The 22237-nt window shown below is 43.0% G+C and overlaps 1 protein-coding gene across 1 annotated transcript in view; it reads left to right on the forward strand.

Moving 5' to 3' along the window:
- The window catches only part of Pappa (pappalysin 1), a 237896-nt gene that overhangs the window by 110177 nt on the left and 105482 nt on the right, over positions 1-22237 (forward strand). The window contains exon 9 of the mRNA XM_075945577.1: positions 4035-4126. Within this exon, the coding sequence (XP_075801692.1) occupies positions 4035-4126 (92 nt within the window). The remainder of the gene's footprint in view (positions 1-4034; positions 4127-22237) is intronic.

Consider the following 22237-nt stretch of genomic DNA (forward strand, 5'->3'; position numbering starts at 1 on the left):
CCAAACCATCATAATCAAAAAGAATTTCTCCAGATTTTGAGCCTTAATTTATAGCTCAGTCTATCTATATTGTAAACACATGCAGCTGCATTTACAGAATATGACAAGGAATGTAAGCCTTTTTAGTGGCCTGAATGTATCCTCGGCAACATAACTTAAAGCATCACTCATAATAAAAAAAAAAAAAACCAATAGATTTTTATAATTTGTTTTTTTAGAATCAGAACCCTGCATAGATATCAAATATCTGGGTTACCTTTAGTAAAATGGAGTAACTACTTGTAGATGCTTTGCAGAAAAATGAATCTGATTTAAAAATGTCCTAGCAAGGAAGGGGGAAGGTAGCTCCAGTTTAGATGGGTAGAGAAGAGTGGGCAGAGTGGCCCAGCAGGGAAAGTCACTTTGCCAGACTTGACCTTCTGACTTCCTTCCCCAGAACCCACACAGTGGGAGCAGAAAATGCATTTCCCTAAGTTGCCCTTTGATCTCCACAAAAGCACCTCAGCACACATGCAAACTCACTAAATGAATGGATGCAATTTAAAATAAACAGAAAGACCAGGCCCAACACTCACAATGACCCTTAAGAGGCAAGCACTCTGTTGTGAAGGACACATAGCAATGGATTCTCCCAACTTCATACAGTGTGGGATGAAAAGGCTGGTTGGATGCTGTGATAGTAACACTGTGATAGTAACACTGTTCACTTTCACCACACATGAGACCTTATATTACAGCATTACATACTTGTGTCCCCTCCACAATCATCATGATTGGACCCATTATCATAGCTTGTAGTAAAATAACACACAAAAATATTAAAGTACATTTCTCAAGCATTCACGCATCTTAAAAGTAGAACAAACATTTGCAGTAAGGACCTGATTCTTATCTGAATTCATCTCTTTATTTTAATGTGAGAAGAGAAGGTTACCAAATTGGGCAGTAGAGGGGTAGCTGCATGCCTTCTCCCTCATCCCAAGCACTGGGCACCGGACTGCTGGGATGAGACAGAGTCTGTCTCCTCCTTTGGCATGTCACAACCTGCTACAGGAACTCGGGTATTTGGCAAAGATAGTCAGTTCTGTGATAGATGAAAATGATGCCTGCCCACTCCAGCCTAACTGGTCAAAAGAGGTTTCTCAGAACTGCTCTATCCAATGAAGGACTTGCCGTGCCTAGAAGATGTTTGTAGTGACCCCAAATGCTTTGCTTAAGGCAATAGAATGAGCTGATCAAGGGATGATGGAAGATAAATTGGAAATATTGCTCCTGGCTTAGGGAACTAAGATTTAGGGGGAGATGTCTCCCTACATAACACGTGGAAAAAACTAAAAAGCTGAAGGTCATTAGTGATTTCTAGCCTGTGAGATTCTAACAGAGAATGCTGAAGACAGGAGTACAAACCTTGTAGCTCACGGCATTTCAGACAGCAGAGAACTTGTGTGGCTCCTTAGAGATTGATACAGTGGCCTAGGCCATCTTAAAGATTGATTGCTAGGCCCTATTCTGCTATTCTGACACCTCCTAAAGACAACAAACATTGCCTGGTGTTAATTGCCCCTGGTAAAAGGAAAAGTCTGAGAGACCTGTTTCATGCTGGGACTGTTCCCAGCTGGTCTCTGAGAAGGGAGGGACAGCTGCCACACACTCTACAGAGACCTCCCAAGGCAAAGAAGGAATGGGAACTGAATCTTTTAGCATCTGCTAGGTGCTGTCCAGCATGCTAGACAATTTAAATCATGCTTCAGTTTCTGTACCCAACTCCTAGCAGAAGGTTTAACTAGTTCTATCAAAACTCATGAGGAAACAAGAGTGGGCATCTGCAGGACCACCACACAATACACATTTCAGGGCTGAGGGACTTGTTCTAAACTGTCCAACATAGTGGGCATCTGCAGGACCACATACAATTCATATTTCAGGGCTGAGGGACTTTGTTCTGAACTGTCCAACATAGTGGACGCTGGCCACATGCTGTAGGTGATTATTTGACAAGAAGCTACTGTGACTGAAGAATGAAATCCCAGTTGTATTTTCTTTCAATAAATTTAAACTTACGAAAAGATCGGCCGGACAGGCCAAGGGACTCACACAGATGGGACAGTTATTTTTTGGGTTATGTAGTTCTAAGTGTAAGTGTAAGATTTTCTAAGTTTATAGGATTGGAATGTTCCAGAAATCAACAATCCATCTAATTTCCCAGATTTTGCTTTTCTTATTCCTTGCCAAAGCCTAGTTTGAGGGGGTGGAGGGGACAATTCTCATTTTCTGGCCATTTTGATCTCTGTAAAATCATCATTAGGTGATGGAAATAATTTCAAGAAGAATAGGCCTCAGAGTTCTGGACAACAAGAACAACAAACTCAATGGGGAGAGTAGAACTTTCTAGTTAAAGATTACTAGACCCAGGATGTAAGTGAAAGCAAGACAGAGTCTTTTGGTGTATTAAGGGAGAGAGGAAATTGTCAGCACATGGAGGGTTGAAGCATGAAGGACTTGGACATTTCCACCCTTTACAATGAAAAGAATATCTCTAGAGACAGGAGTGACGTCACAATGAAAGGAATACTTCTAGAGACAGGAGTGACATCACAATGAAAAGAATATTTCTAGAGACAGGAGTGACGTCACAATGAAAGGAATACTTCTAGAGACAGGAGTGACATCACAATGAAAAGAATATTTCTAGAGACAGGAGTGACGTCACAATGGAAAGAAGAATACCTCTAGAGACAGGAGTGACATCACAATGGAAAGAAGAATACCTCTAGAGACAGGAGTGACGTCATAACGAAAAGAAGACTACCTCCAGAGACAAGAATGAGGTCAAGAACAAGAGGCAGCCAGTCATTTGTTAATTTATTCCTCCATTTCTATCCACTGTCTTAGTTTAAAGGACTTGGAGGTCCAAAGCATAAGGACTGGAAAGATGTCTCCAGTGGTAAAATGCTTGCCTAGACTTGGGATATATACTTACTGCTGGGAGAGGTTTGGATGGCCACAAAAACAAAGAAAGAATAAAGAAGTAAGATTTTACTCAATGCTAAAGTGTTTGCATTGTTAGCATAAGGCCCTGAGCTGATCGCCAGAACCCACTTTACAAACAAAAGAGTACTGCTGCTTGCTTATAACCTCAGCACAGCAGAGGTCAAACAATTGGATCCCTAGGCTGCTGTTCAGTGAACCCAGCCTACCTAGTGAACTCCAGGCCAGTCTGAATCAAAAACTGACTGGACAATGTTCTTGACAGCAACAACACACCTTGCTTCCACATACATGTGCATCCACGTACATACGGATCTGCACACATGTGTGCATATACAGGTATTCATAGGCATGTGTGTACGCATGCAGACACATAATACACAGCATGCCATGTAGTGGCATTTTATCTGTATTTTAATAAATAAAACTTGGCTGAGGAACAGAAAAGTAAAGTAGCAACACTGGTCAGTCTTACAAACCAGGCAGTAATGACACACACCTTAAGTAGCCACAATGACTCGCGCCTTTATTCCCAGTAACTGTAACCACACTAGCTTGCCATTGAAATCAGGCGGTAGTGGCGCACGCCTTTCATCCCAGCCCTGGAGAGGAATGTATGATGGGGGAAACAGCTCGCACACAGTTTCATTCTGAGATTCCTGGAGGCAGGATCGCCATTCTGAACTGAAGTAGAGGTAAGAGCCAGTGGCTGACTGTTTTGCTTTTCTGGCCTTCAGGTTGAACCTGAGTTTCTCTCTGAGTTTTTACTAATCATGCTTCACATATATGTAAAAAAGAAATGTCAACATAGTGGTCAGTTGTGAAGCAGAATTGTCCTTTGTCATAAAAACACAGCTAAGACTAAAGTAATCATCTTTTATAAATCCATTCCTTTTGTTGATTTCATTTTGATGTGGAACCAGAATTCAGGGAAAGAGACTTGCATGAGATCAAACAGAAGTTCCAGGATCCCTGTAATACCTTTCTGCATTTAGCCTCAGTTCTGAAACTGACCCGGGATATCCCCTTCTATTTCCATTGTGCAGGGGCCAAGGGGAAGAGTGTGATGACATGAATAAGATCAATGGTGATGGCTGCTCCCTTTTCTGCCAGCAAGAAGTCTCCTTCAACTGTGTCGGTGAGTCTTTGTCATGTAGTTGTCCTTGGCTGGTTGTTCAACTATAATAACAATTATGAGTAAATAAAATCACTCATTTCAGTTCACATTTATTAAGTATCTCCCATGTGACATACACAATCATAAACAGTACGAACACAGAAGTTGAAAAACACAGTAAGACAGAGGGCAAATATTGCTGTCCTCAAGAGCTCAAGATGATGGCAATGACAGGTGATATTTTTATGACCCTTTACCTTACAAACATTGCTGGTTTCCTTCACACCAATTGTCCAAGATGGCTATATCATGTGTAAGTTTTTTATTCTTTAGAGGTGGGAAAAATCAGAAGTCAAAATGTGTTGTGAATCACACTGACCAGCAGAGACTGAAGAATGTCTTGACCTTGATTGTGTGTGATTCTCACGTCTCTGCTCACGCTCTCCACCTGGGGGTCTACCTGCTGCCTGGGTGCTTGCTTCAGATCCAAACTGCGCAGTCTCAGGGATCTGCAGGGCAGGATGTATAACAGCCCAGTCTATGCTTTGAATGCAATCCTCTTTTCCCCACCTTTAAACAAGTCGGGTGGGAAAAGTGTTTTCCTCTGCCTTCTCAAGGAGTCTGGCCTATCTTGTTGTTTCAGCCCCACTTGGGAGGCCCTGTCCAGCCCCAGGGCTGGTAAACAGACAGGGGGTGGGGGCAGGGATGGAATTTCGAGCTGGCCCAGATGAGATCATGCTTCCTTTAAGATGCAAATCGATACCTGAAGATCAAAGGTCCTCTCGCTAATCCCTTGGGCTGGAGGTGAAAACCAATCACAATTCATTTGCAAGTACAAAGGACAGAGGTGCACTATCTGAAAGGGACTGGGCAGCTCCAGAAGGGTTGAAAACCTCGGTGGGAAGATTTCTCACTGAAAGGCCGTCTTCCAGGAGGACTGTGGGGAAGAGATGTCATCGCATCTTTGCATCTGCAGTGCATTAAAGCCTGCTCTGTCTCCTTGTAGACTGAGGTCCATGAGCATAAGAGAAATGCGTCATTTACTGTCGGTTCATTCTCAACACCACTCTGGTGCACCTACTATCTATCTCCTGCACCAAGTCGGAGCTGAGCAACACCATGGACATGCTCTGCAAACGAGTGTGGTTCCAAAAAAGAAGACACTGAATGAGGAAGGACTTGACAGTTTCTAGGCAGAACTTTTCCTTGTTTTCTTTTTTTAATCGCAGAAGTTTTTCTCCCAGGCGCTGGGTGTAGCCTGTTGTGAAAACTTGATTACTAACTTGCCTAGTGGTATGGCAACAGGGAGCATGAACTAAAATCAAGAGTCAAGCTCTAGATCGAGTGTTAAAGACATGCATAAGGTTGAGCAGGTTTGGACCTATGTCCACTTCCTCTAAATGGAAACGATTAGGTAAGGATCTCTGAGAATTGGTCCTTCTACTAGATGGTTTCCAGTGTGTGTGGCTGAATTATAAACTTTACTCAAACCCAAACCTCACCTTTGCCAAGTATCACTAATCCCAATCTATACCAAAAAATACTTATCTATCTTACTTTTGTGAATGTCACTTTAGAGCTCCCTGGAAGACAGTAGGTTCTGGTGAAGGCAGGGTGTTCAGCACGGATCCCCTAAAATAGATGCTTGATATCTAAGGTTCTTATACTGTTCTCTAGAACTAGTCAACAATACACAATGACTGGAAAGCCGCTTTCAGGCAAGGGTCAGTAAACTGTGGTCCACAGACCAGAACTAGGATTTGTATATTTCAGGAACCACATTCACTCACATTCTGAAGTCTGAAAGCTTCCCGGACACATCAGAGGAGAGTGGGTGAAAGAAAGATCCTGTGCCCCAGAGAACTCTAAACAGTATCTGTCCCTTTAGCTACAAAGATTTTCACTTGCTGAACTGTGCATCAGAATTTTGATTCTTTTGGTTGCTATAACCTGGTGCAAAGAGTGCATGGAAATTAGGGTGTTATCAACCACTTATCAGAAACTGAACTGAATTTTAGATATAGAGTAGTAGGATTGAGAGACTCTTCTAGAAGTAGCACTAAGTGGTGAATCTAGAATCTGTTTTCCTTTTTGGGCAACACTTTTTCTTCTGCTTTGAGTAAAGATTCAGGATTATCAGTTTTCAAATTGTGCTCTTTAACATTTGTGAAGAATTAAAACCAAAGGAAAGGATGTTGTCGAGAAGATGAGACTCAGTTCATCTTCTTTACTAGGTCCTAAGTGTTCTGTTGGGGGGAGTATTTGATGGCCATCTTTTCTATGTCAGGCATATTTGTAAACCATTATTCTCTGGGTACCTTTTCTATGAATCACTTTCACAAAACAAGTCAGGATGCTTGATGCAGAAGATAGGCACACAGGGCTAAGTCAAGTTTAAAACCAGATCTGAGGATATACTTACTGTGCAAGTTACATGTAAGAAAGGTCACTCATCAGTTCTGATTTAAAGAGCTTTGGAGGTTGATGGGGACTTTATCATTATGAAACAATTCACGTAATAATGTAATGGAGTGGAATACATAGATGATATGAAAGGAAGTCTTTCATTTTTACTTTGAGTCATGTCTGTGTTAGAGTAAAGATATCAGCGGTACCCTGACTGCTCGTTTAGATTCCATAATAGACTCTTACAGACATACAGGCATTCCGGGCAGCATGGAATGCTTCCTAAGATACCAGATCTCAGAGATTTTATTCCAACACAAACTCTAAAGCTTGAGTCTGAAAAACTTCCTTTTAAGAAAAACATCTCAAATATTAAGAGGGAAATTTGCACACACACACACACACACACACACACGTACACACACATGTACACTAGCTTTAATGACTCAGAGAGGTGAGACTGGAGTTTTGCTGAGGGCTTTGTTGATGTGGACGTTCTTATTATTGTGTGTGTCAAGAATAGTGAACAAGAAAATGGACCTCTGTGAAAATGACTTGGGTTCACACCACAGCTTGGATATACAATGCTGACTAGGATTTGGTATTCTCATCCAGAAAATGTCAAAGACCTAAGGCTCACCTCTGACATCTGTATCCTCTTTCTAGACTTAAGGAATCAGAATCATTCTCCCAATGAGGTAGAGCCCAATCCTCATTAGAATAGTTGAATATCCAAGGTTCTTCCCTAAGTCACTCCAGCTCATGTGGGGCTCACAGCCTAGATTTACCTTCTATCAACAGACAAGAAATACCCAACTTGGATTTGGAAGCCACTATGGAATCGATTCTGTTGAAGATGTAGGAAGTGACAGTATCCAAAGTACTAGAGACAGCATCTAGCATCCCAACTAAGGAGACACAGGAACAGGTGTGTTAGTTCTTCCCAACGCCAAATCTTCTGCCTGAAAATTGGCCTGTAGGGCATACAATTCCTAGTTTACATTTCTCCAAGAAAGCCCTCCATCAGATACTGGGTATTTCAAATAGCTGGCTTATTTTGTTTATTTTGTCTAAGCTAACCAAAATTGATTATGCCTAAAAATCCTAACTGAAAAATATCCTCACAACGTAGGAGGACGTTCAGTAGCATTTCCTGAAGAGGCTTCCCTCTGGTTTTGTGGAAGACATGTCAACTGCAATAGTCCTTGCGGGGAGACTCGCAGTGGGATAGCCCTATACTGTGCAGTTTTATTTAATATGAGTATGTGTGGCTCTTATTCCTCATGTGAGATCTGAGATTTTTTTCATGTTGTTTCAGCTGACCCAAGCTTGCGGAGATATGGTTCTACCTCCAGACTGAATAAAAGACCCTGCTTTTTCCCTCTGGAACTCTGCCACTGGAAATATTTTTCTTCCTTCTTTCTTTTTCCTTCCTTCCTTCCTTCCTTCTGCTTTTCATTCCTGATTTTTCCTCTTCCATCACCTCCTGTCTTCCTCTTAGTTCTTGTCATCATTCCCCTCCTGTTCCTTCTCCTCCTCTGCTGCCACTGTTATCACAGGCCCTTTAGAAGGACTGTTTTCCCTGGGCCAGTGACAGCGGTGGGAGAGTGGGTGACAGATTTATGGGGGCATTCCCCTTCACTTTTCAGAAGCCCACACATCCGGAAGTATTCCCAAGGTGCCAATGTGTTATTGTGCAACACTCTGGTGACTTCCCTTTCCCACTTTCCCACCCTCGGTGCCCCAGTCCCCCAGCACATAATAAGTTTCTTATTAAAACAAATACCGCCCACAAGACCTCTTGAGTAATACCGATTACATCCCTTTTGCAATGTGGAAATTATCTTGTCCTCTTTCCGCCTTTTAGAACTATAACACACACCAGGCCTGGGGTTTCCTTTAAAGACCATGGTATCAGTGAAGTGATAACTCCCCCAGCAGGCGCTGGCTGGAGGCATTGTTCAGCAGCAGTGGGGATTCCTCGGGAAGGCGCTGACTCATAAACCACAGACAGGCTACTGATAAAAGCTGAAGGAGGGAAGGTAATGGTCAAATTAGTCAGACAGAATGTGCAGGATCCTCCAAAGGGTTTGTACTTAGTCATATATCTTGAGGCAAACCTGGAAACATGTTCCCTTCAGAAAGGCTCTTAAGCTTTTCCATCTTGGGCATCTTCATCTCCCACCCGGCATGTTTCAGGGTCGTCTCGGATAGGCCAGTCCAGGTCCCAGTTTAGTGGTGCACCCCGTGAAGCACGTTGGAACCTCAGTTTTTCCCTTCGTGAAAGACTCTTTATGTTTTCATTAACCACCTAATGCTGAGCAATCCTAGCTTCGCTAGTAGCTATTTAAGGCTCCAGGAGACTTAAGCCTTACTTAATGTTGACATATAGTCAAGGAAAAACAAAGTCATGGAGACTCCCACATCCTACCTCCCAGGACTGCAGGCACCCCCACTGCGTCCTGCTCTCTTCCATCAAGCTCCTCCCCCTCTCCCCGCAGCTTTCAGCATCACTTTGTCTCTCATTCCTGACAGGGCATCTGCACCCCTGTGTTAGAGCCCGGGTCAGTAACTCAATTAGCACTCCCTACAGCCCAGGGCCCCCCCTTCTCTGGGAGGTAGATAAGGGCTAGGAGCTGAAGATCAATCTGCCTTGCCACCAGTTGCTGGGAGGGCAGGGGGTCACCTAGCCCGTGGCCCCTCTGTCAGACTGTCCTGGCCTCACTGAGCCAAGGCGAGAAAGGAAAACAAGAAGATGAATCTTTGTGTCTCCTTGGTGAATATTAGGAGGAGAATTTAGAACAACAGTGACTAAGAGTTTAGAAAACAGTCTCTTTGGCCAGTGGGGATGGAGACAGGGGAGTGAGCTCTGCTGGGAGCAGCTTCAGTTAGTAGTTTTCTTTCTAACAATGTCTAATCATAATGGGCAAATCCATCTCTCACCTTAGAAAAAAGTAAATTTAAGAATCAAAATTAGACTTTCCCAGTTGCCTAGATCCACTCGCACTTGTCTGTATAAGGAAAAGTACCTACTTTCCCCTAAAAGATTTTCTTGAAACAACGTTTTCCTTGGCTTAAAGACAGTCCTTTATTTGAAAAAAAAAAAAAAAAGAAAGAAAAAAAGAAAGAAGAAAAAAAAGATATGAATTGCAAGGGCATGGTGGTTCTTATTCCTAAAAATATGGGGGGTTCCCCCAGCCCAGCGGGCTCACAGAGCAGCAGCAAACTCCGGTGGGTCCCCAGAGGTGCCGGGCAGCAGCTCCAGAGTCAGGCACCCAAGCAAGCAGCTACAGTTTCCCACCAGCGGGAGGGCACGGGCCGTGCAGGCAGTGGCGGGTAACAGACACATAGACACAAAAGATGGGCATAAAAGTAACATATTTATTACAGAAAGAGAAGGAGAGGGAGAGGGAGAGGGAGGAGAGGGAGAGGGAAGAGAGGGAGAGAGAGAGGGAGGAGAGGGAGAGGGAGAGGGAGGAGAGGGAGGGAGAGGGAGAGGGAAGAGAGGGAGAGGGAGAGGGAGGAAAGGGAGAAAAGGAGAAAAGAGAGGAGGCAAAGCCATATGTACACCGGGAGAGAGAACAGGGAGAGAGAGCAATGGCTGGCGAGGTCAGAGGTTAAAAAGGAGTGGGCGTGGCTAGGGCAGGGACAGAAAGAATAACAGTGGTGATGGACTCCCTTTGGGTGTGCGCAGCACTCGCAGAGAACACATAGCGTCGTGGCATTGTAGGTACCAACACGGCCCCTGGGTGAAATCCTGGTGCAGACACTGTAAACCTACGTCTCCATTTTCATCAGTAATATGTTAGTTATTGCTACTTCTTAGAGATGCTATGAAAGCCACACATGCGTATTGACCTGGGGAAGGGGATTAGTTTACCACGAGTTCGAGCCCAAGGCATGACAAACAAGTAGAAAACAGTTCATTTATGTTCACCATTTCAACTGGTGACACCTGGTAGAATGTCAGTGCTCATTACTTTTTTTATTAAACGGTTCATTCAAAAGTTGCATCAATGTTCTCAGAAACTATATAACATCTAAAACCACTATAGTCATCACCTTGTTTGGTAGAGGATAAAACTGTGAATCTGAAATATTATGCACACTGCCCATGGTAGTACAGCTAGAATCAGAAGAAGTGAATTTGTGACAGGCAGTCAAGGCGGGGCTCCATTTGTCAGATGCCTAACTCTATCATGCTAAGAAACTTTCTGAAAAATATGATAGCCTTTAGCCTTCTAGAGTAGCAGTACACATCTTACTGACCAGAAAATCAAGAGGCACTAAGTCAAGTTTGAGGGAGCTGTCCAAAGTCATCTCACTAGGAAGGTCTGAGAACAGACTGAAGATTTTGGCCAAAACCTGGATATAGTCTTGCAGAGCAGGAAGGTATTTCCTGGCATTTCTGTTTGATACCACTGAGTCCTGGAATGAGGGAAATTGAACATGTATCTTTCTTATGTCTTTGCCATGACATGTTTACAACCACGAAAAAGCCAAATCAAAACAAAAACATAAAACCTCTCTGCATAAAGCCCATTTCTTCAGTGATGGTGTGATAGGGCCATCTTTTCCCAAGCCTTCTCTCTCATCCCTCCACATTAGCCTCACTGCTTTCTAATATCTAACATAGGGTAAAATAGCACTGGGTTGGGTCCCATTGTTGTGGTTACACAGGGGAGCTTTTCTCTATGTCATCATGGGGCACCTCTCTCCCAATGCTGATGCTTAGTTTCCTCTTCTGGAAAACAGACACCATTATCAAGACCATAAATGTCTGGAGTACTGATCATCATCTTGTGGACTCCTCTTCTCCTTCCTTCCTCTGTATCTCAGAACTGGCTGGTGCAGAAGCAGATGGTGTGTCTAAGGCAGGACTGCTTCTGAGCCAGATCTTTGAATCCTGACACTAAATTACTGTGGCTGGTACCTCTTACAGAGTATCTAGGCCTTGACACGCAGCGTCAAGGAATGCGGATGAGTTAGATGGACCCCAAGGGCTCTGGAGTCTAACTTCTAGAATCAAAATCCCCGGCTGTTATTGTTTTTAAATGGTGCAGTTTTAAGACAAGGGCTCTGGGAGGAGAAAGGAATTCCTTTCACTCTGAAGGTCAAATGGGGTCACTGAGGGCACAAAAGAGCAGGAAAAGGAGGCAATGGGGCGGAAGACTGAGGTGTGGGCAGGACCAAAGATCTGAGTCTTCCAGCGGGAGGTCTGAGGAGTACATTCAAAGTTCTCAAGTCAGTATTCCTTAGGATCAAACTGCCTAGCTGCCACAGACCAAGGCCCACTACCCTGTTTATAAACCTGGGAGGCCTGCCCCACAAAGAGACTGAACTGGAGTGAAAGAAACAGGAGGCCTCTGATTCCAGCAGGGAGGAATTCTAGCCCTTAGCCCTGAGTCTTTTTGCTGACTCTCAGGAAGGGGTCAGGACCAGGGAACCCACTTGAAGCTTTCTTAAATGTAAGGAATTGAGACCAGACTTTGATGTGTGCTTTTGAAGGGCAGCCCTCCAGAGTCCTGGCAGGTGAATCTGGGCAGTTAAGAACAAGGACTTCCTTATGGTACTAAAAGGGACCAGAAATCCATCTGCCTTGAAGTGTATCCATACACTTATAGCTTAGGTAAACTTGAAGAGGGAAAAAGTCTCTGGACTGGTAGCAAGGCCTTTTTCTGGGTGGTGGCTGTCTTCTGTTGAGTTGGAATAGATATTTAATATTCATGAGCTGTGATCTCTACTTGAAGGGAGTACCCTGAGGGAAATTGAAATATTAAGCAAGGGAGGAATATAGTCCTAATTGTATCCTCCTTTTCTTTTTTGGAGACAAAAGTAATGTTCTTAAAATAAAATGATGGATGGGCAGTCGAGGTGATGTGCAAACTTCACTGTGTAGAAAAGGGCAGACGCTAGCTCCAACATGTGCGCACCGACCCGGGCTGAAGGGTACAAACTGCCTACTGGATTTCACCCTTTCTTCCCTCACTTTCTGTTAACTGTACCTTTTGTTTGTCAAGCTCTATGCTAGTTTCAAAGAAGCAGCAGCATGTAAGGCAGACCAGGGAGGACTGAGAAATGTCCCTGACAGTGATTTCAAAGTCACTACTGCTAGGAGTTCAGATTACTTAGCACTCAGGGCAAGAGAGAGCTTTTGTAGTATGAAAAGAGGGTCAGCATGGTAGATTACAAGGAAAACTGGGGACGTAGCTTTGCAAGGCCTGTGAGCACTGTTATAGCCTGAAGAAATGAGAAGGTGGCCAATCTGTGTACCCTGTGCTCTGTGCTGCTCACAGTAGTCCCTGGATCAGTAAATCATTGCCTAAGGTCAAAGCCAACCCATTACAGGTTTAGGCAATAAAGTCCTATTGAAACATATGTAGGCCCCTTTGATAATATACTGCCACCACAAAGGAGGGCTATGGTGTGGGCAATGGAAGCCCTCTGTGGCCCACAAGGTCAGGTAGATACTATCTGTCACTGTCCTGAAGATGCTGGTCACAGATGGCTGCTGCAGAGAAAGACGGTGGCTCTTAAGTGTAAAAATAGAGAGAGGGTAGAAAAGGGGAGAAAGGAATAGGGGAGAGTAAGACAGAGGGAGACAGGGAGAGAGAAAGAGCCCTTCCTTTTACCCATCCTAACATTTGTAATTACACGCCCGTGTCCTTCATCTTTGAGCAGAAAATCACTTCTGTGTCCCCATCTTGCAGCTCGAAGCTCTGTTAAGCTGAAGCATGGGACACTTTGTGTCTGGAAGCAATGGTCCCCTGAGCCCATATGGCTTCACTTTTCAAAGGTTCAGACAGCATCTGTGCCCTACCCTACCTGTAGCCCAACACCGATGTCTCCACTCATGTCACTTTTCCAGCGGCATTGACAGTGCTCCTGGAGACAAGCATTGTGATGACCTCTTTCTCGATGACACGGCAGAGCTCCCAAATGCGTGAGCAATTCAGCCGATATTTATGGAGCTGAGAAATGACCCCCAGAGGAATGAACCTTTCCGTGTGCCCCCTGAGCCAGGCTGGCTGCCACACATGCACCGGCCTCCTTTCCTGTTCCTCACAGACAAAGAAGTTGGTTGGAAGTAGGTGTTTCTAAGTAGTGAAGTTGAGATTTGAACATAAAATCTGCTCCAGGGACAAAAGAAGTGCTCCCAGATTCCTTCCATGAGAATGCCAGTCCTTCAGATAGAGCTTGCCTGTCTTACCTGCCTTGGCTGTAGTCATAATAATACAGAAGATAGATTCTTTATGCAATTATATTAATTAAGTTAGTTCTATAATTTTTTCTATTAAGTCCTTTTAAATTAATAATTAATTTTAACATCATATAGCTCATCTGTGTAAAGAAATCAAGACACAGAGATGTTCAATAATTTATTCAAGGTTTTCTTTCACCAGTAAGGGATTTTAGTTTTGAAAGTGTGACTCAGGAGCTGAGAAACTTATTTTTTGTTACATTTTTATCTTTAGGATTACCTAATAAAATGTGTAATATGGGAACTGAAGAGTCTAACAGCGAACAGATAAGGGGAAGGGGAAGCGATGCAAGAAGCAGTGGAGACTCTCATAACAAAGTATGCCTAGGTCTCTTTAAGAAACACCATCTGACATGTTTATTTACAGTTCATTAAATGCTTAACACAGGAAGCAACTGAAAGGCCACTTTCTCTAAGTTGCCATTGGTTAAGGTTTAAAGAGAAATTAGCAAAAAACAAATCTGAAATTATAATAATCAGAAAAGGTTTTTATTTTAACTTGCTGGACAGAAAGATAAAGAGCCCTGTGCATCTGCAACTGTGCTCGACTTCAAGTTGCCCCTGTTTTCCCTTGTGCAGCAGCCAACAGCTCCAAGTGACCCTGAGGATCTCACACAGGGGTTTGTCCACTTGCAGCACCTGCTGCATGTCAAGTTTCTGTGCTACATATGGACCTTCCCAGTGAAGCTTCACCAGTGACAGTATGGTGGGATGGATGGGAAAGACTCCTCAGAGTCCCGAAAAGCGTATGGTTGGAGTGGGTGAGTGTAGGGCAGATTTCTAAGCAATGGGCTCAGATGACAAGAGTTGCTCTATGCAGCTTGAAAGTCAGAAATGAGGACGAGTCCTTTTGTAGGGACCCCAAATAGACTAGCCCTGATGGAGCCTAATCCAGGGCCACTAGAGGCCTGGCTGGGGCTTTCTGGTCTTGTAGCAAGCATTGTTTCTAGGTAGAAGCACAGCAGACTGGAGTAATATTTTAAGGCATCAACCTCTCTGAGTAGGATGCTCTTCAAGGGCCAACAAAGTACTTTTGGCAAGCCAACCTGATGAGAAAACAGAGTGATTTTACCTCTCAACACTAGTCAGAAAGCCCGCCCAACTTATCCATAAGTTTAAATGAAGCTATCAACTGCTATTGGCAGGAATGTGAAGACCCTGGCAAGAGCTGTCCCTGCATTCAGCAGTCCAAAATCGCTCAAATAACTTGTGCTCAGCCTCATTACTGTGGAAAATGTTGGGTGAACTGCTTGAATCCCCAGCTTTTCTGTCTGTTTGTCTCTATTCCCTTCTGTCAAGAGAACTTATCAACAGGCAGGATAATTGGCTGCTGGGACCTGAAGCCTGGAGCCCTCACTTCCTCCAGTCCCTTAGCATCTTTCCCCATGTGAGAAATGGGAGCATGGTCCCTAACCTCAGAGGGTTGTATCATCTCTCCTTTCATGCACCCAATGAATGTGTGCGATGCTCGTGTATGGAGCAACTCTCACCACGCTGTCCTGTGCTGTGAAGCCTGAATACCTTGCTGCCACTGCATGGACCAGAAACTGATCAATACGTACTGATCATTATGGTACTAAAACAGTGGTGTCCTTATTCACAAGAAGAGAATACCCTATCCTTGGGAGATAGCAAACAAGTTTGAGAATCATGCATCATACAAGGAGGTCATAGAGGGCTTTTGATTAAACAGCACGATTAAAGACAATATTCTGAGTATGCTTCTGGCTACACTTGGCTAGCCTTTTCTGGTTTTCCTCACTTCTCTGTGCATTTTGGTACAGATGTCTTTCTGAAGTCCACAGCAGCGTCGGTTCTCCCTTTCGTCTAGGCCAGAGTCATCCCTTCAGAACCGAGGATTCCCACACTGCTCTCCCTCCGTGCATGTTTGAGGCTAACTCTCTACCGGGGAACTACTGCCCAGCCTTTCCCTTTTCCTGCCCACTCACAAATCTAGCTTCTCTGCCTGGACTGGAGATTCCCTTTTACACTCAGCACATGTACTTGGCCAGCTTTCTCCCCAAGCCTCTGTTGGCCCTACTAACTAATCAAACATTTAAACAAGAATTTTGGAAAAAAAACTCATTCTTACCACCTTTATCTTTACTTATATCCCAACAATTTGCTATCCCAACTTTAATTTGAAAATGTGTATTTTACTCCACATCCATCTCTCCCCACAGCCTAAACTCACCGTTGCTTACCCCAAGGCCCTTTGCGGTAGTCATAATAATACAGAGGATAGGTTCTTAATGCAATTATATTAATTAAGTTAGTTCTATGATTTTTCTATTAAGTCCTTTTAAATTAATGATGTGTCTCCTATAGGCTAATTTTAACATCATATAGCCTATCTGTGTAAAGAGAGTGTGACAAGAGAGCTCCCGCATGTTCCAAGTTCCCCAATTTGTCCAGTCTTAGTCTGTCCCCTGATATGGTGAGAAAGCAATTCTCCTAGAATAAACATCTGATTTGGCCCTGTCCACAGTGGCTTTGCATTGCCTTTGAGGAAAATGGTAATCCCAAAGATTCAAGGAGAAAAAACACAGAATAAATCATTATGGCCAAATTAATTAAAGCAAGTAATTAATTAAAGCAAGCCTTTTTTTAAAAAAAATCTTGTACACAGCTTTCTCCCCCTAACGTGGAGTTCATGAGGTCAGTGGGTGTGATAAGGGTTTTGCTAGTTCAGGGGTAAGGAGTTTTCCAATAAGGAGATCTGGTAGGTAAACAGATAGGTTACAGAAGCAGAACATAGCATGGTAATCATATCAAGATTGTCATAATAACACTTGGAAACAAAAGTAGGTCATAACAGCTTCTCAGAATAAAGGCATGGATGCTGTTTCCTAATACAGGCAGTATAGAACGATTTTGCAGCCAAAATTGCAGGTGGGGCACAGCCAATCTTTGAGAACCAGTGATTTAATCATAATCAAGTCAAGACCTTCATGGTCTGATGTAGTCATTTACAGGCTAGGTTCTAGTATCCTATTTTGTTTTGTACATCTATGTTTTTTGTTTTGTTTCTCTAGCATCTCATTGGCTAACAGCATCCCCTTTCCTGGCAAGGTCCTCCCCACCACCAATTGCTTCCTGGAGAGATACAGCCTAGTTGTTGACTCCTAAGGCAATTTTTCTCAAGATAATGTAACATTGAGCTGCTGGTCCCTCCCATACGTTCACCAGACATCCCAGAGCAAAATACAATGGGGTCAAAATTTACATACAGCACCTCCCTCCACTCACTAGAAACTGGCTTATAATTTGTAGGCTTAGTAAACAAGAAATAAATGGATTAAAGAAGGATATATTTTTCATGAGACAACTTTATGTCTTAGGAATCCAGGCGTCAAAGATCTTCAAAGTCCAACAGACTGTGGCTTGGATGGAGGCTTTCTTCTTATCTAAAGAGGAAATCAGCTGGTTCTGAGACAGGGTGATCCCCGAAGTGTGATATGTGTGTTCCTTTCCCAGTTCTGTGAAAGAGTAGTGGGGACTACTCATCCACACAGTGGGATTGTTACTAAGCTATTTTCCAGGAAGTCCCCCAAATTTTTGTAATATCTGTCATTAAGGCCTTTTTGACCCTTATTTTATTTTCATGTAAGAAGGAGTCGGGTGCCCATAAGCCTCTCATTCTCACCTCTGCTGACAGTACTCCATATTTTTGAGAACTTTAGGTGAATCGAGTGGTTATTTCCATTACCTGTAAGACTCTTAGATAACCCCAAATTGTGCGGCTTTTGAGTATCAAGCACAATCCTAGGCTAGCTTCCTTTGGGGTACAAAACCTAATTACCTGGTGGCTGGAAAGAACAGCAGGCGTGCCACCCCCTAGGCAGAGAATTCAGAAGGAAGTGGGTAACTCTGTAAATAGCGCTGCTTTAAGGGGCATTTAAGCCAATGCTCTTTGTTAAGGAAATTGATGGCTTTGTAAGTACTGTGTCTGAAGGGAGTGCTTGAGCTGAAGGCCCCAGCTCGCCTTGTAAATTTCCTAATGGACTCTGGGCCTGCAGGCTGGGCCCAGCACCTTCATTCATTTGCCAACAAAAACTTAGATTCCTCTTTTTGAAAATGAAAACATTTAGCCAAACTGAAGTCAATGAGCCTCCTTACTTTAAGCGCAGCACAAGGTAGTAGATGTTAAGTGTTTCCTTCAGGGAAACCAAGGTTACTGGAGATTTTCTTCCAAATGCTAGATTTTGGGGATGGGTGTTTTTAATTTGTCTTATCATTTTGTTTTTCTAACATCTGTAAGGTTAGTCATTATTTCACCATTTTCCTGACAAGGAAAGGCCTTGGATGGAACTGAAGGGTGCTGGCCATTCCAAAGATGTGCCCCCTGCTGCCTTAGACTTCTGAGCCCTCAAGTGACCCAAAGTCATGGGGCGCCCCAGAAAGAAACAGGGCAACCCATTGCAGAAGACCCTCCTCTGTATTCACAGCTGTTTCACAAGGATGTGACATGTACAGAATGAGCATACAGAACGGTTGTTTTTAGAATCGAACTAGTGTAGATTTGAGTCTTGATCCTGCAACTCTCTTACTTAGTGTCTTCAAACCTCAGTTGCTTTCTACCTTTTGGACAATGACAACACTAACTACAAAAAGACCTACAAGGATTAGGTAATTGTAGGTATTTGAAACATTTAATTAAGAGTCTAGCACTTGGCAAACCATCCTCTTCTTTACTTAGCAAATACACTAAATGCGACTTTAACTGGCCAAGTAGATGATGCTATAGTAATACAGCAAGGAACAGCAACTAGCCTTCCTAGGGAAGGAATGACAGATAGGGTTTCCAGAAGGTATGCATGATTAATCTATGAATTAAAACTAAATGAGGTTAGTCATAAGGAAAACACCTGGGACATTAGACAAAGTCCCTCCCTGCATGAGGGGGGGGGGTGTGAGGGTGGGCACGGTTCCCTCAAGGAGCAACCTCACTAGCAATCTGCCTCCATCAGAAAATAGAATGCGTTAGCGGTGAGGAAGCTGTAGAAATAGCTAGGGACAAGATCACACCTGGCAATTGTCATTAAGTCTGTCAGAAAAGAGTAGGTGCATATAATTCAGGATCTGAAGCAGCTGATTACATTTTCAGACCCACTGAAGATTGAAAGAAAGTATTCTCCCATGTCCCTTGGAGCTCCCTTCTTTTCAGATTAGATATTTTATTCCCGAACGAGAACTGCTTGGTTCATGATGCTTATACTAGATCCCACTTTCTGACTGTAGTGCAGCTCCTTGTGGCCCAGAGTTCATCTTTTAAGGCACGATTCATCCAGCTAAATACAAGAGGACATCACTGGCTAGTGTTCTGGGATTGATAGCTAGCAACGCCATTTTCAATCCCTAGTTTTTGTATGGGTAAACCCCTCTTTCAGTCAGTGGAGACTGACCTCAGAGCTACCACAGATTCTTGAAAGCTGTTTTGAATAAGAAAAGTCATGATGACCCTTTCTATACCTGATCAAACCGTGTCATGGTTTTGATTTCTATGTCCAAATGTTCCAGTTAACTCATTAGATTTAGGACCATTGTCCTCCTTTCTTCTCACTCCCTCTTGTCTCTTTCCCTTTTCATTTTAGGAGAGTGGAAAGACACACACACACACACACACACACACTTTTTTAAGAACAAAATGCAGTAAAACAACACAAATTAAAAAGCATACAGATTCTAATTGACATAAAATCCTATTCCAAGGTCTAAATATTATCCTCATTATCACATAAAAGAAAGAACAAACTTACCCAAAGGTGATCTGCTTGTTTCCTGTCTCCCGATCTTGCAAGCACGACAATGTGTCTCGCTGAATTGGAAATGGAGGACGCTGTGTCTTGAATGCCTCATTCTTTTGGATTTTTCTGAACCATATGGCAGGAGGATGGACTTTGTGTGGAGCCAGACCAATCAGGGCTCAGGATGGGAGTCACCCATGTTGTCACTCTGGCTACTGCATGGGAACCCTACCAAGAACCCAGTACACAGCAGTACCTTAGTCATGACCAGCCTTGCCAGAGTATGGTTACTGGCTTGGTTTCATGTGGTGCCCTGACTCATCCTCCAGTCCTTGGCCCACTGGTACACATAACATAAGTTTATCCAAATTCCTTGGTTGGAATCTCCAGGCTGCTGTAACAGAATGATGGGTTCCGAGTTTTACTGGATTGAGAAAGATACACATACATGTATATATTTTTATTTACATGCATGGTCTTCCATTATGCTCATATACATGAAGTTCTCAGGATTATCAAACATTGCATTTTCTCAGTCTTTATGTAATAATAATGGTTCTTCACTAACCAGTCAGGACCCTTGGCTTCTGAAAAGTTTTTGCACCCCAATAAACCTCTCCACCAATACAATAATGCGAATTAGACCAACTTAAACTGAATTAGAAAAAAAAAGACAAACAACTAGCTTTCCTCGATGCAAACGCTCCCAGGTGGCTTTCCAGCCCCCCAGAGAGGAGATGGGAAAGGAAGACAGAACACCATGTGTTTGTTTTCTGGGAGCTGTTTAAATACCCTGTGGGAGTGGTCTTGAGCATCTCTGGAGAGGGATCATCATTTGGCAGGCTTTCTCAGAGGCAAAGTCTGAACTGAGGCAACTCCCAGGGGGGAGGACTTCCACCTGAACATTTCAGACTCCTTCAATACATGGATGCCAAGGACTGAGGTGAAGCTTCCATCCAGTCTCCATCAATTAACTGTGCTGTACTTAACTATTCTGAATCTCAGTTGCTGCATTTGTGAGCGGGCTGTACATGGGCTATGTTAGTTACTGAAGGCATTTGCAGCACAGACCTTTGTTTATTCAGTGTGCATGTATTTACAGATGGTCTTCTGTGTCTAGAATCTGAACACAATGGTGACAAAACTACCCGTCCTCTGCTTTCATGAAATGGCTGCTCTCATTTAGAAAAAACAATCAGATAAATATTTGAACAGACAAGCTAATGTTCTGAGAGGAGTAGATTAGTGGTAAACAGAAGCCTTAGGAGAGCTTAGAATTGTGTTTGGGGAATTTGTTTGGATAACCCTTCATTAAACAGGTAAATGGTCATGGTAAGTCATAAGTAAAGAAATGAAAAGAGATTTGGTGATTTGGGAGGTGAGTTCAGGTATGTACCTGAAATAAAAAAAGGTGAAAACATTACTTAAGAATATTGACACCTCAGCACTTGGGAGGCAGAGGCAGGCGGATCTCTGTGAGTTCGAGACCAGCCTGGTCTACAGAGCTAGTTCCAGGACAGGCTCCAAAACCACAGAGAAACCCTGTCTCGAAAAACCAAAAAAAAAAAAAAAAAAAAAAAAAAAAAAGAATATTGACACCTTCTAGTATTTTCTGTGTATTATTGTATCAGATCTTTCCAGTCACTTCACAAAATGGATAAGAAAAGTAAAGTTGCCTTAAAGAGTAAATATCAAAGAAAACAGAGAGAGTAGTGGAAGGATGGTATAAGTTATTAGATGCCAAAGAATAATTTAGAGCAAAGTTGAAATTGGAATTTTGATTTCTGGCACAGGATATGTGTTTCATTAATGCCCTCTTCCATGTCTTTCAAAAAAAGTTCAGTGCTCACAGTTTTCAAGGATTTTACTTTCCAGTCTTCCATTTCAGACTGAAAAATGCAGGCTTGAGGATTAAAAGATTAAAGGAATAAAGATCCAAGAAAATTTTAGAGCAATATTTGAAGATTGTGAAGTTATTTAACCTAACTTGTTTACTAGCCAGAAGAAAAGACTGAAGCCCAGAAAGAAAAGAACCTGTCCTTTGTCCTTCCTTCCTGCCTTCCTCCCTCTCTCCCTGATCCCTTCCTTCCTCCCTTCCTCTTTTCCTTCCTTCCTCCCTACCTCCCTCTCTCCTTTCTTTTCTTCTTTCCTTCCTCTTTCTTTTTCTGTAGACTTCTTCCTTTCTTCTCCCCTTCCCTTCCCTTTCCTTTCCTTTCCTTTCCTTTCCTTTCCTTTCCTTTCCTTTCCTTTCCTTCCCTTCCCTTCCCTTCCCTTCCCTTCCCTTCCCTTCCCTTCCCTTCCCTTTCCTTTCCTTTCCTTTCCTTTCCTTTCCTTTCCTTTCCTTTCTTTTTCTTTCCATTCCTTTCCTTTCATATCCAAAACACTTAGAATCTATTTATAGTATGCTGTCTTTTTGCATATCAATGTTTAGCCCCCTCCCCCCATTTATTAACTTGGATTCTCTAAGTCAAATTTTATTTTGTTATTTCCTGTTGCTGATTTTAGAGGTCTTGGGATCTTAGACATCATTTGTTCTTGTGCTCACATCTATTTCATTGCCACTAATAATTCATATGGTATTAATTGTTCCCACCCTTTCGTATCATGAGATGTAATTGGAGCTCCAAAGAGACCTAGATAGAAAAATTATTTGGGGCTTTGATTATTCGGGCTTCTTGGATTTGTTGTCTTTATATTCAGGTCTCTATCTGTGCTGCA

This window comes from Microtus pennsylvanicus, chromosome 13 (genome assembly GCF_037038515.1).
Source record: "Microtus pennsylvanicus isolate mMicPen1 chromosome 13, mMicPen1.hap1, whole genome shotgun sequence".
NCBI lineage: Eukaryota > Metazoa > Chordata > Mammalia > Rodentia > Cricetidae > Microtus > Microtus pennsylvanicus.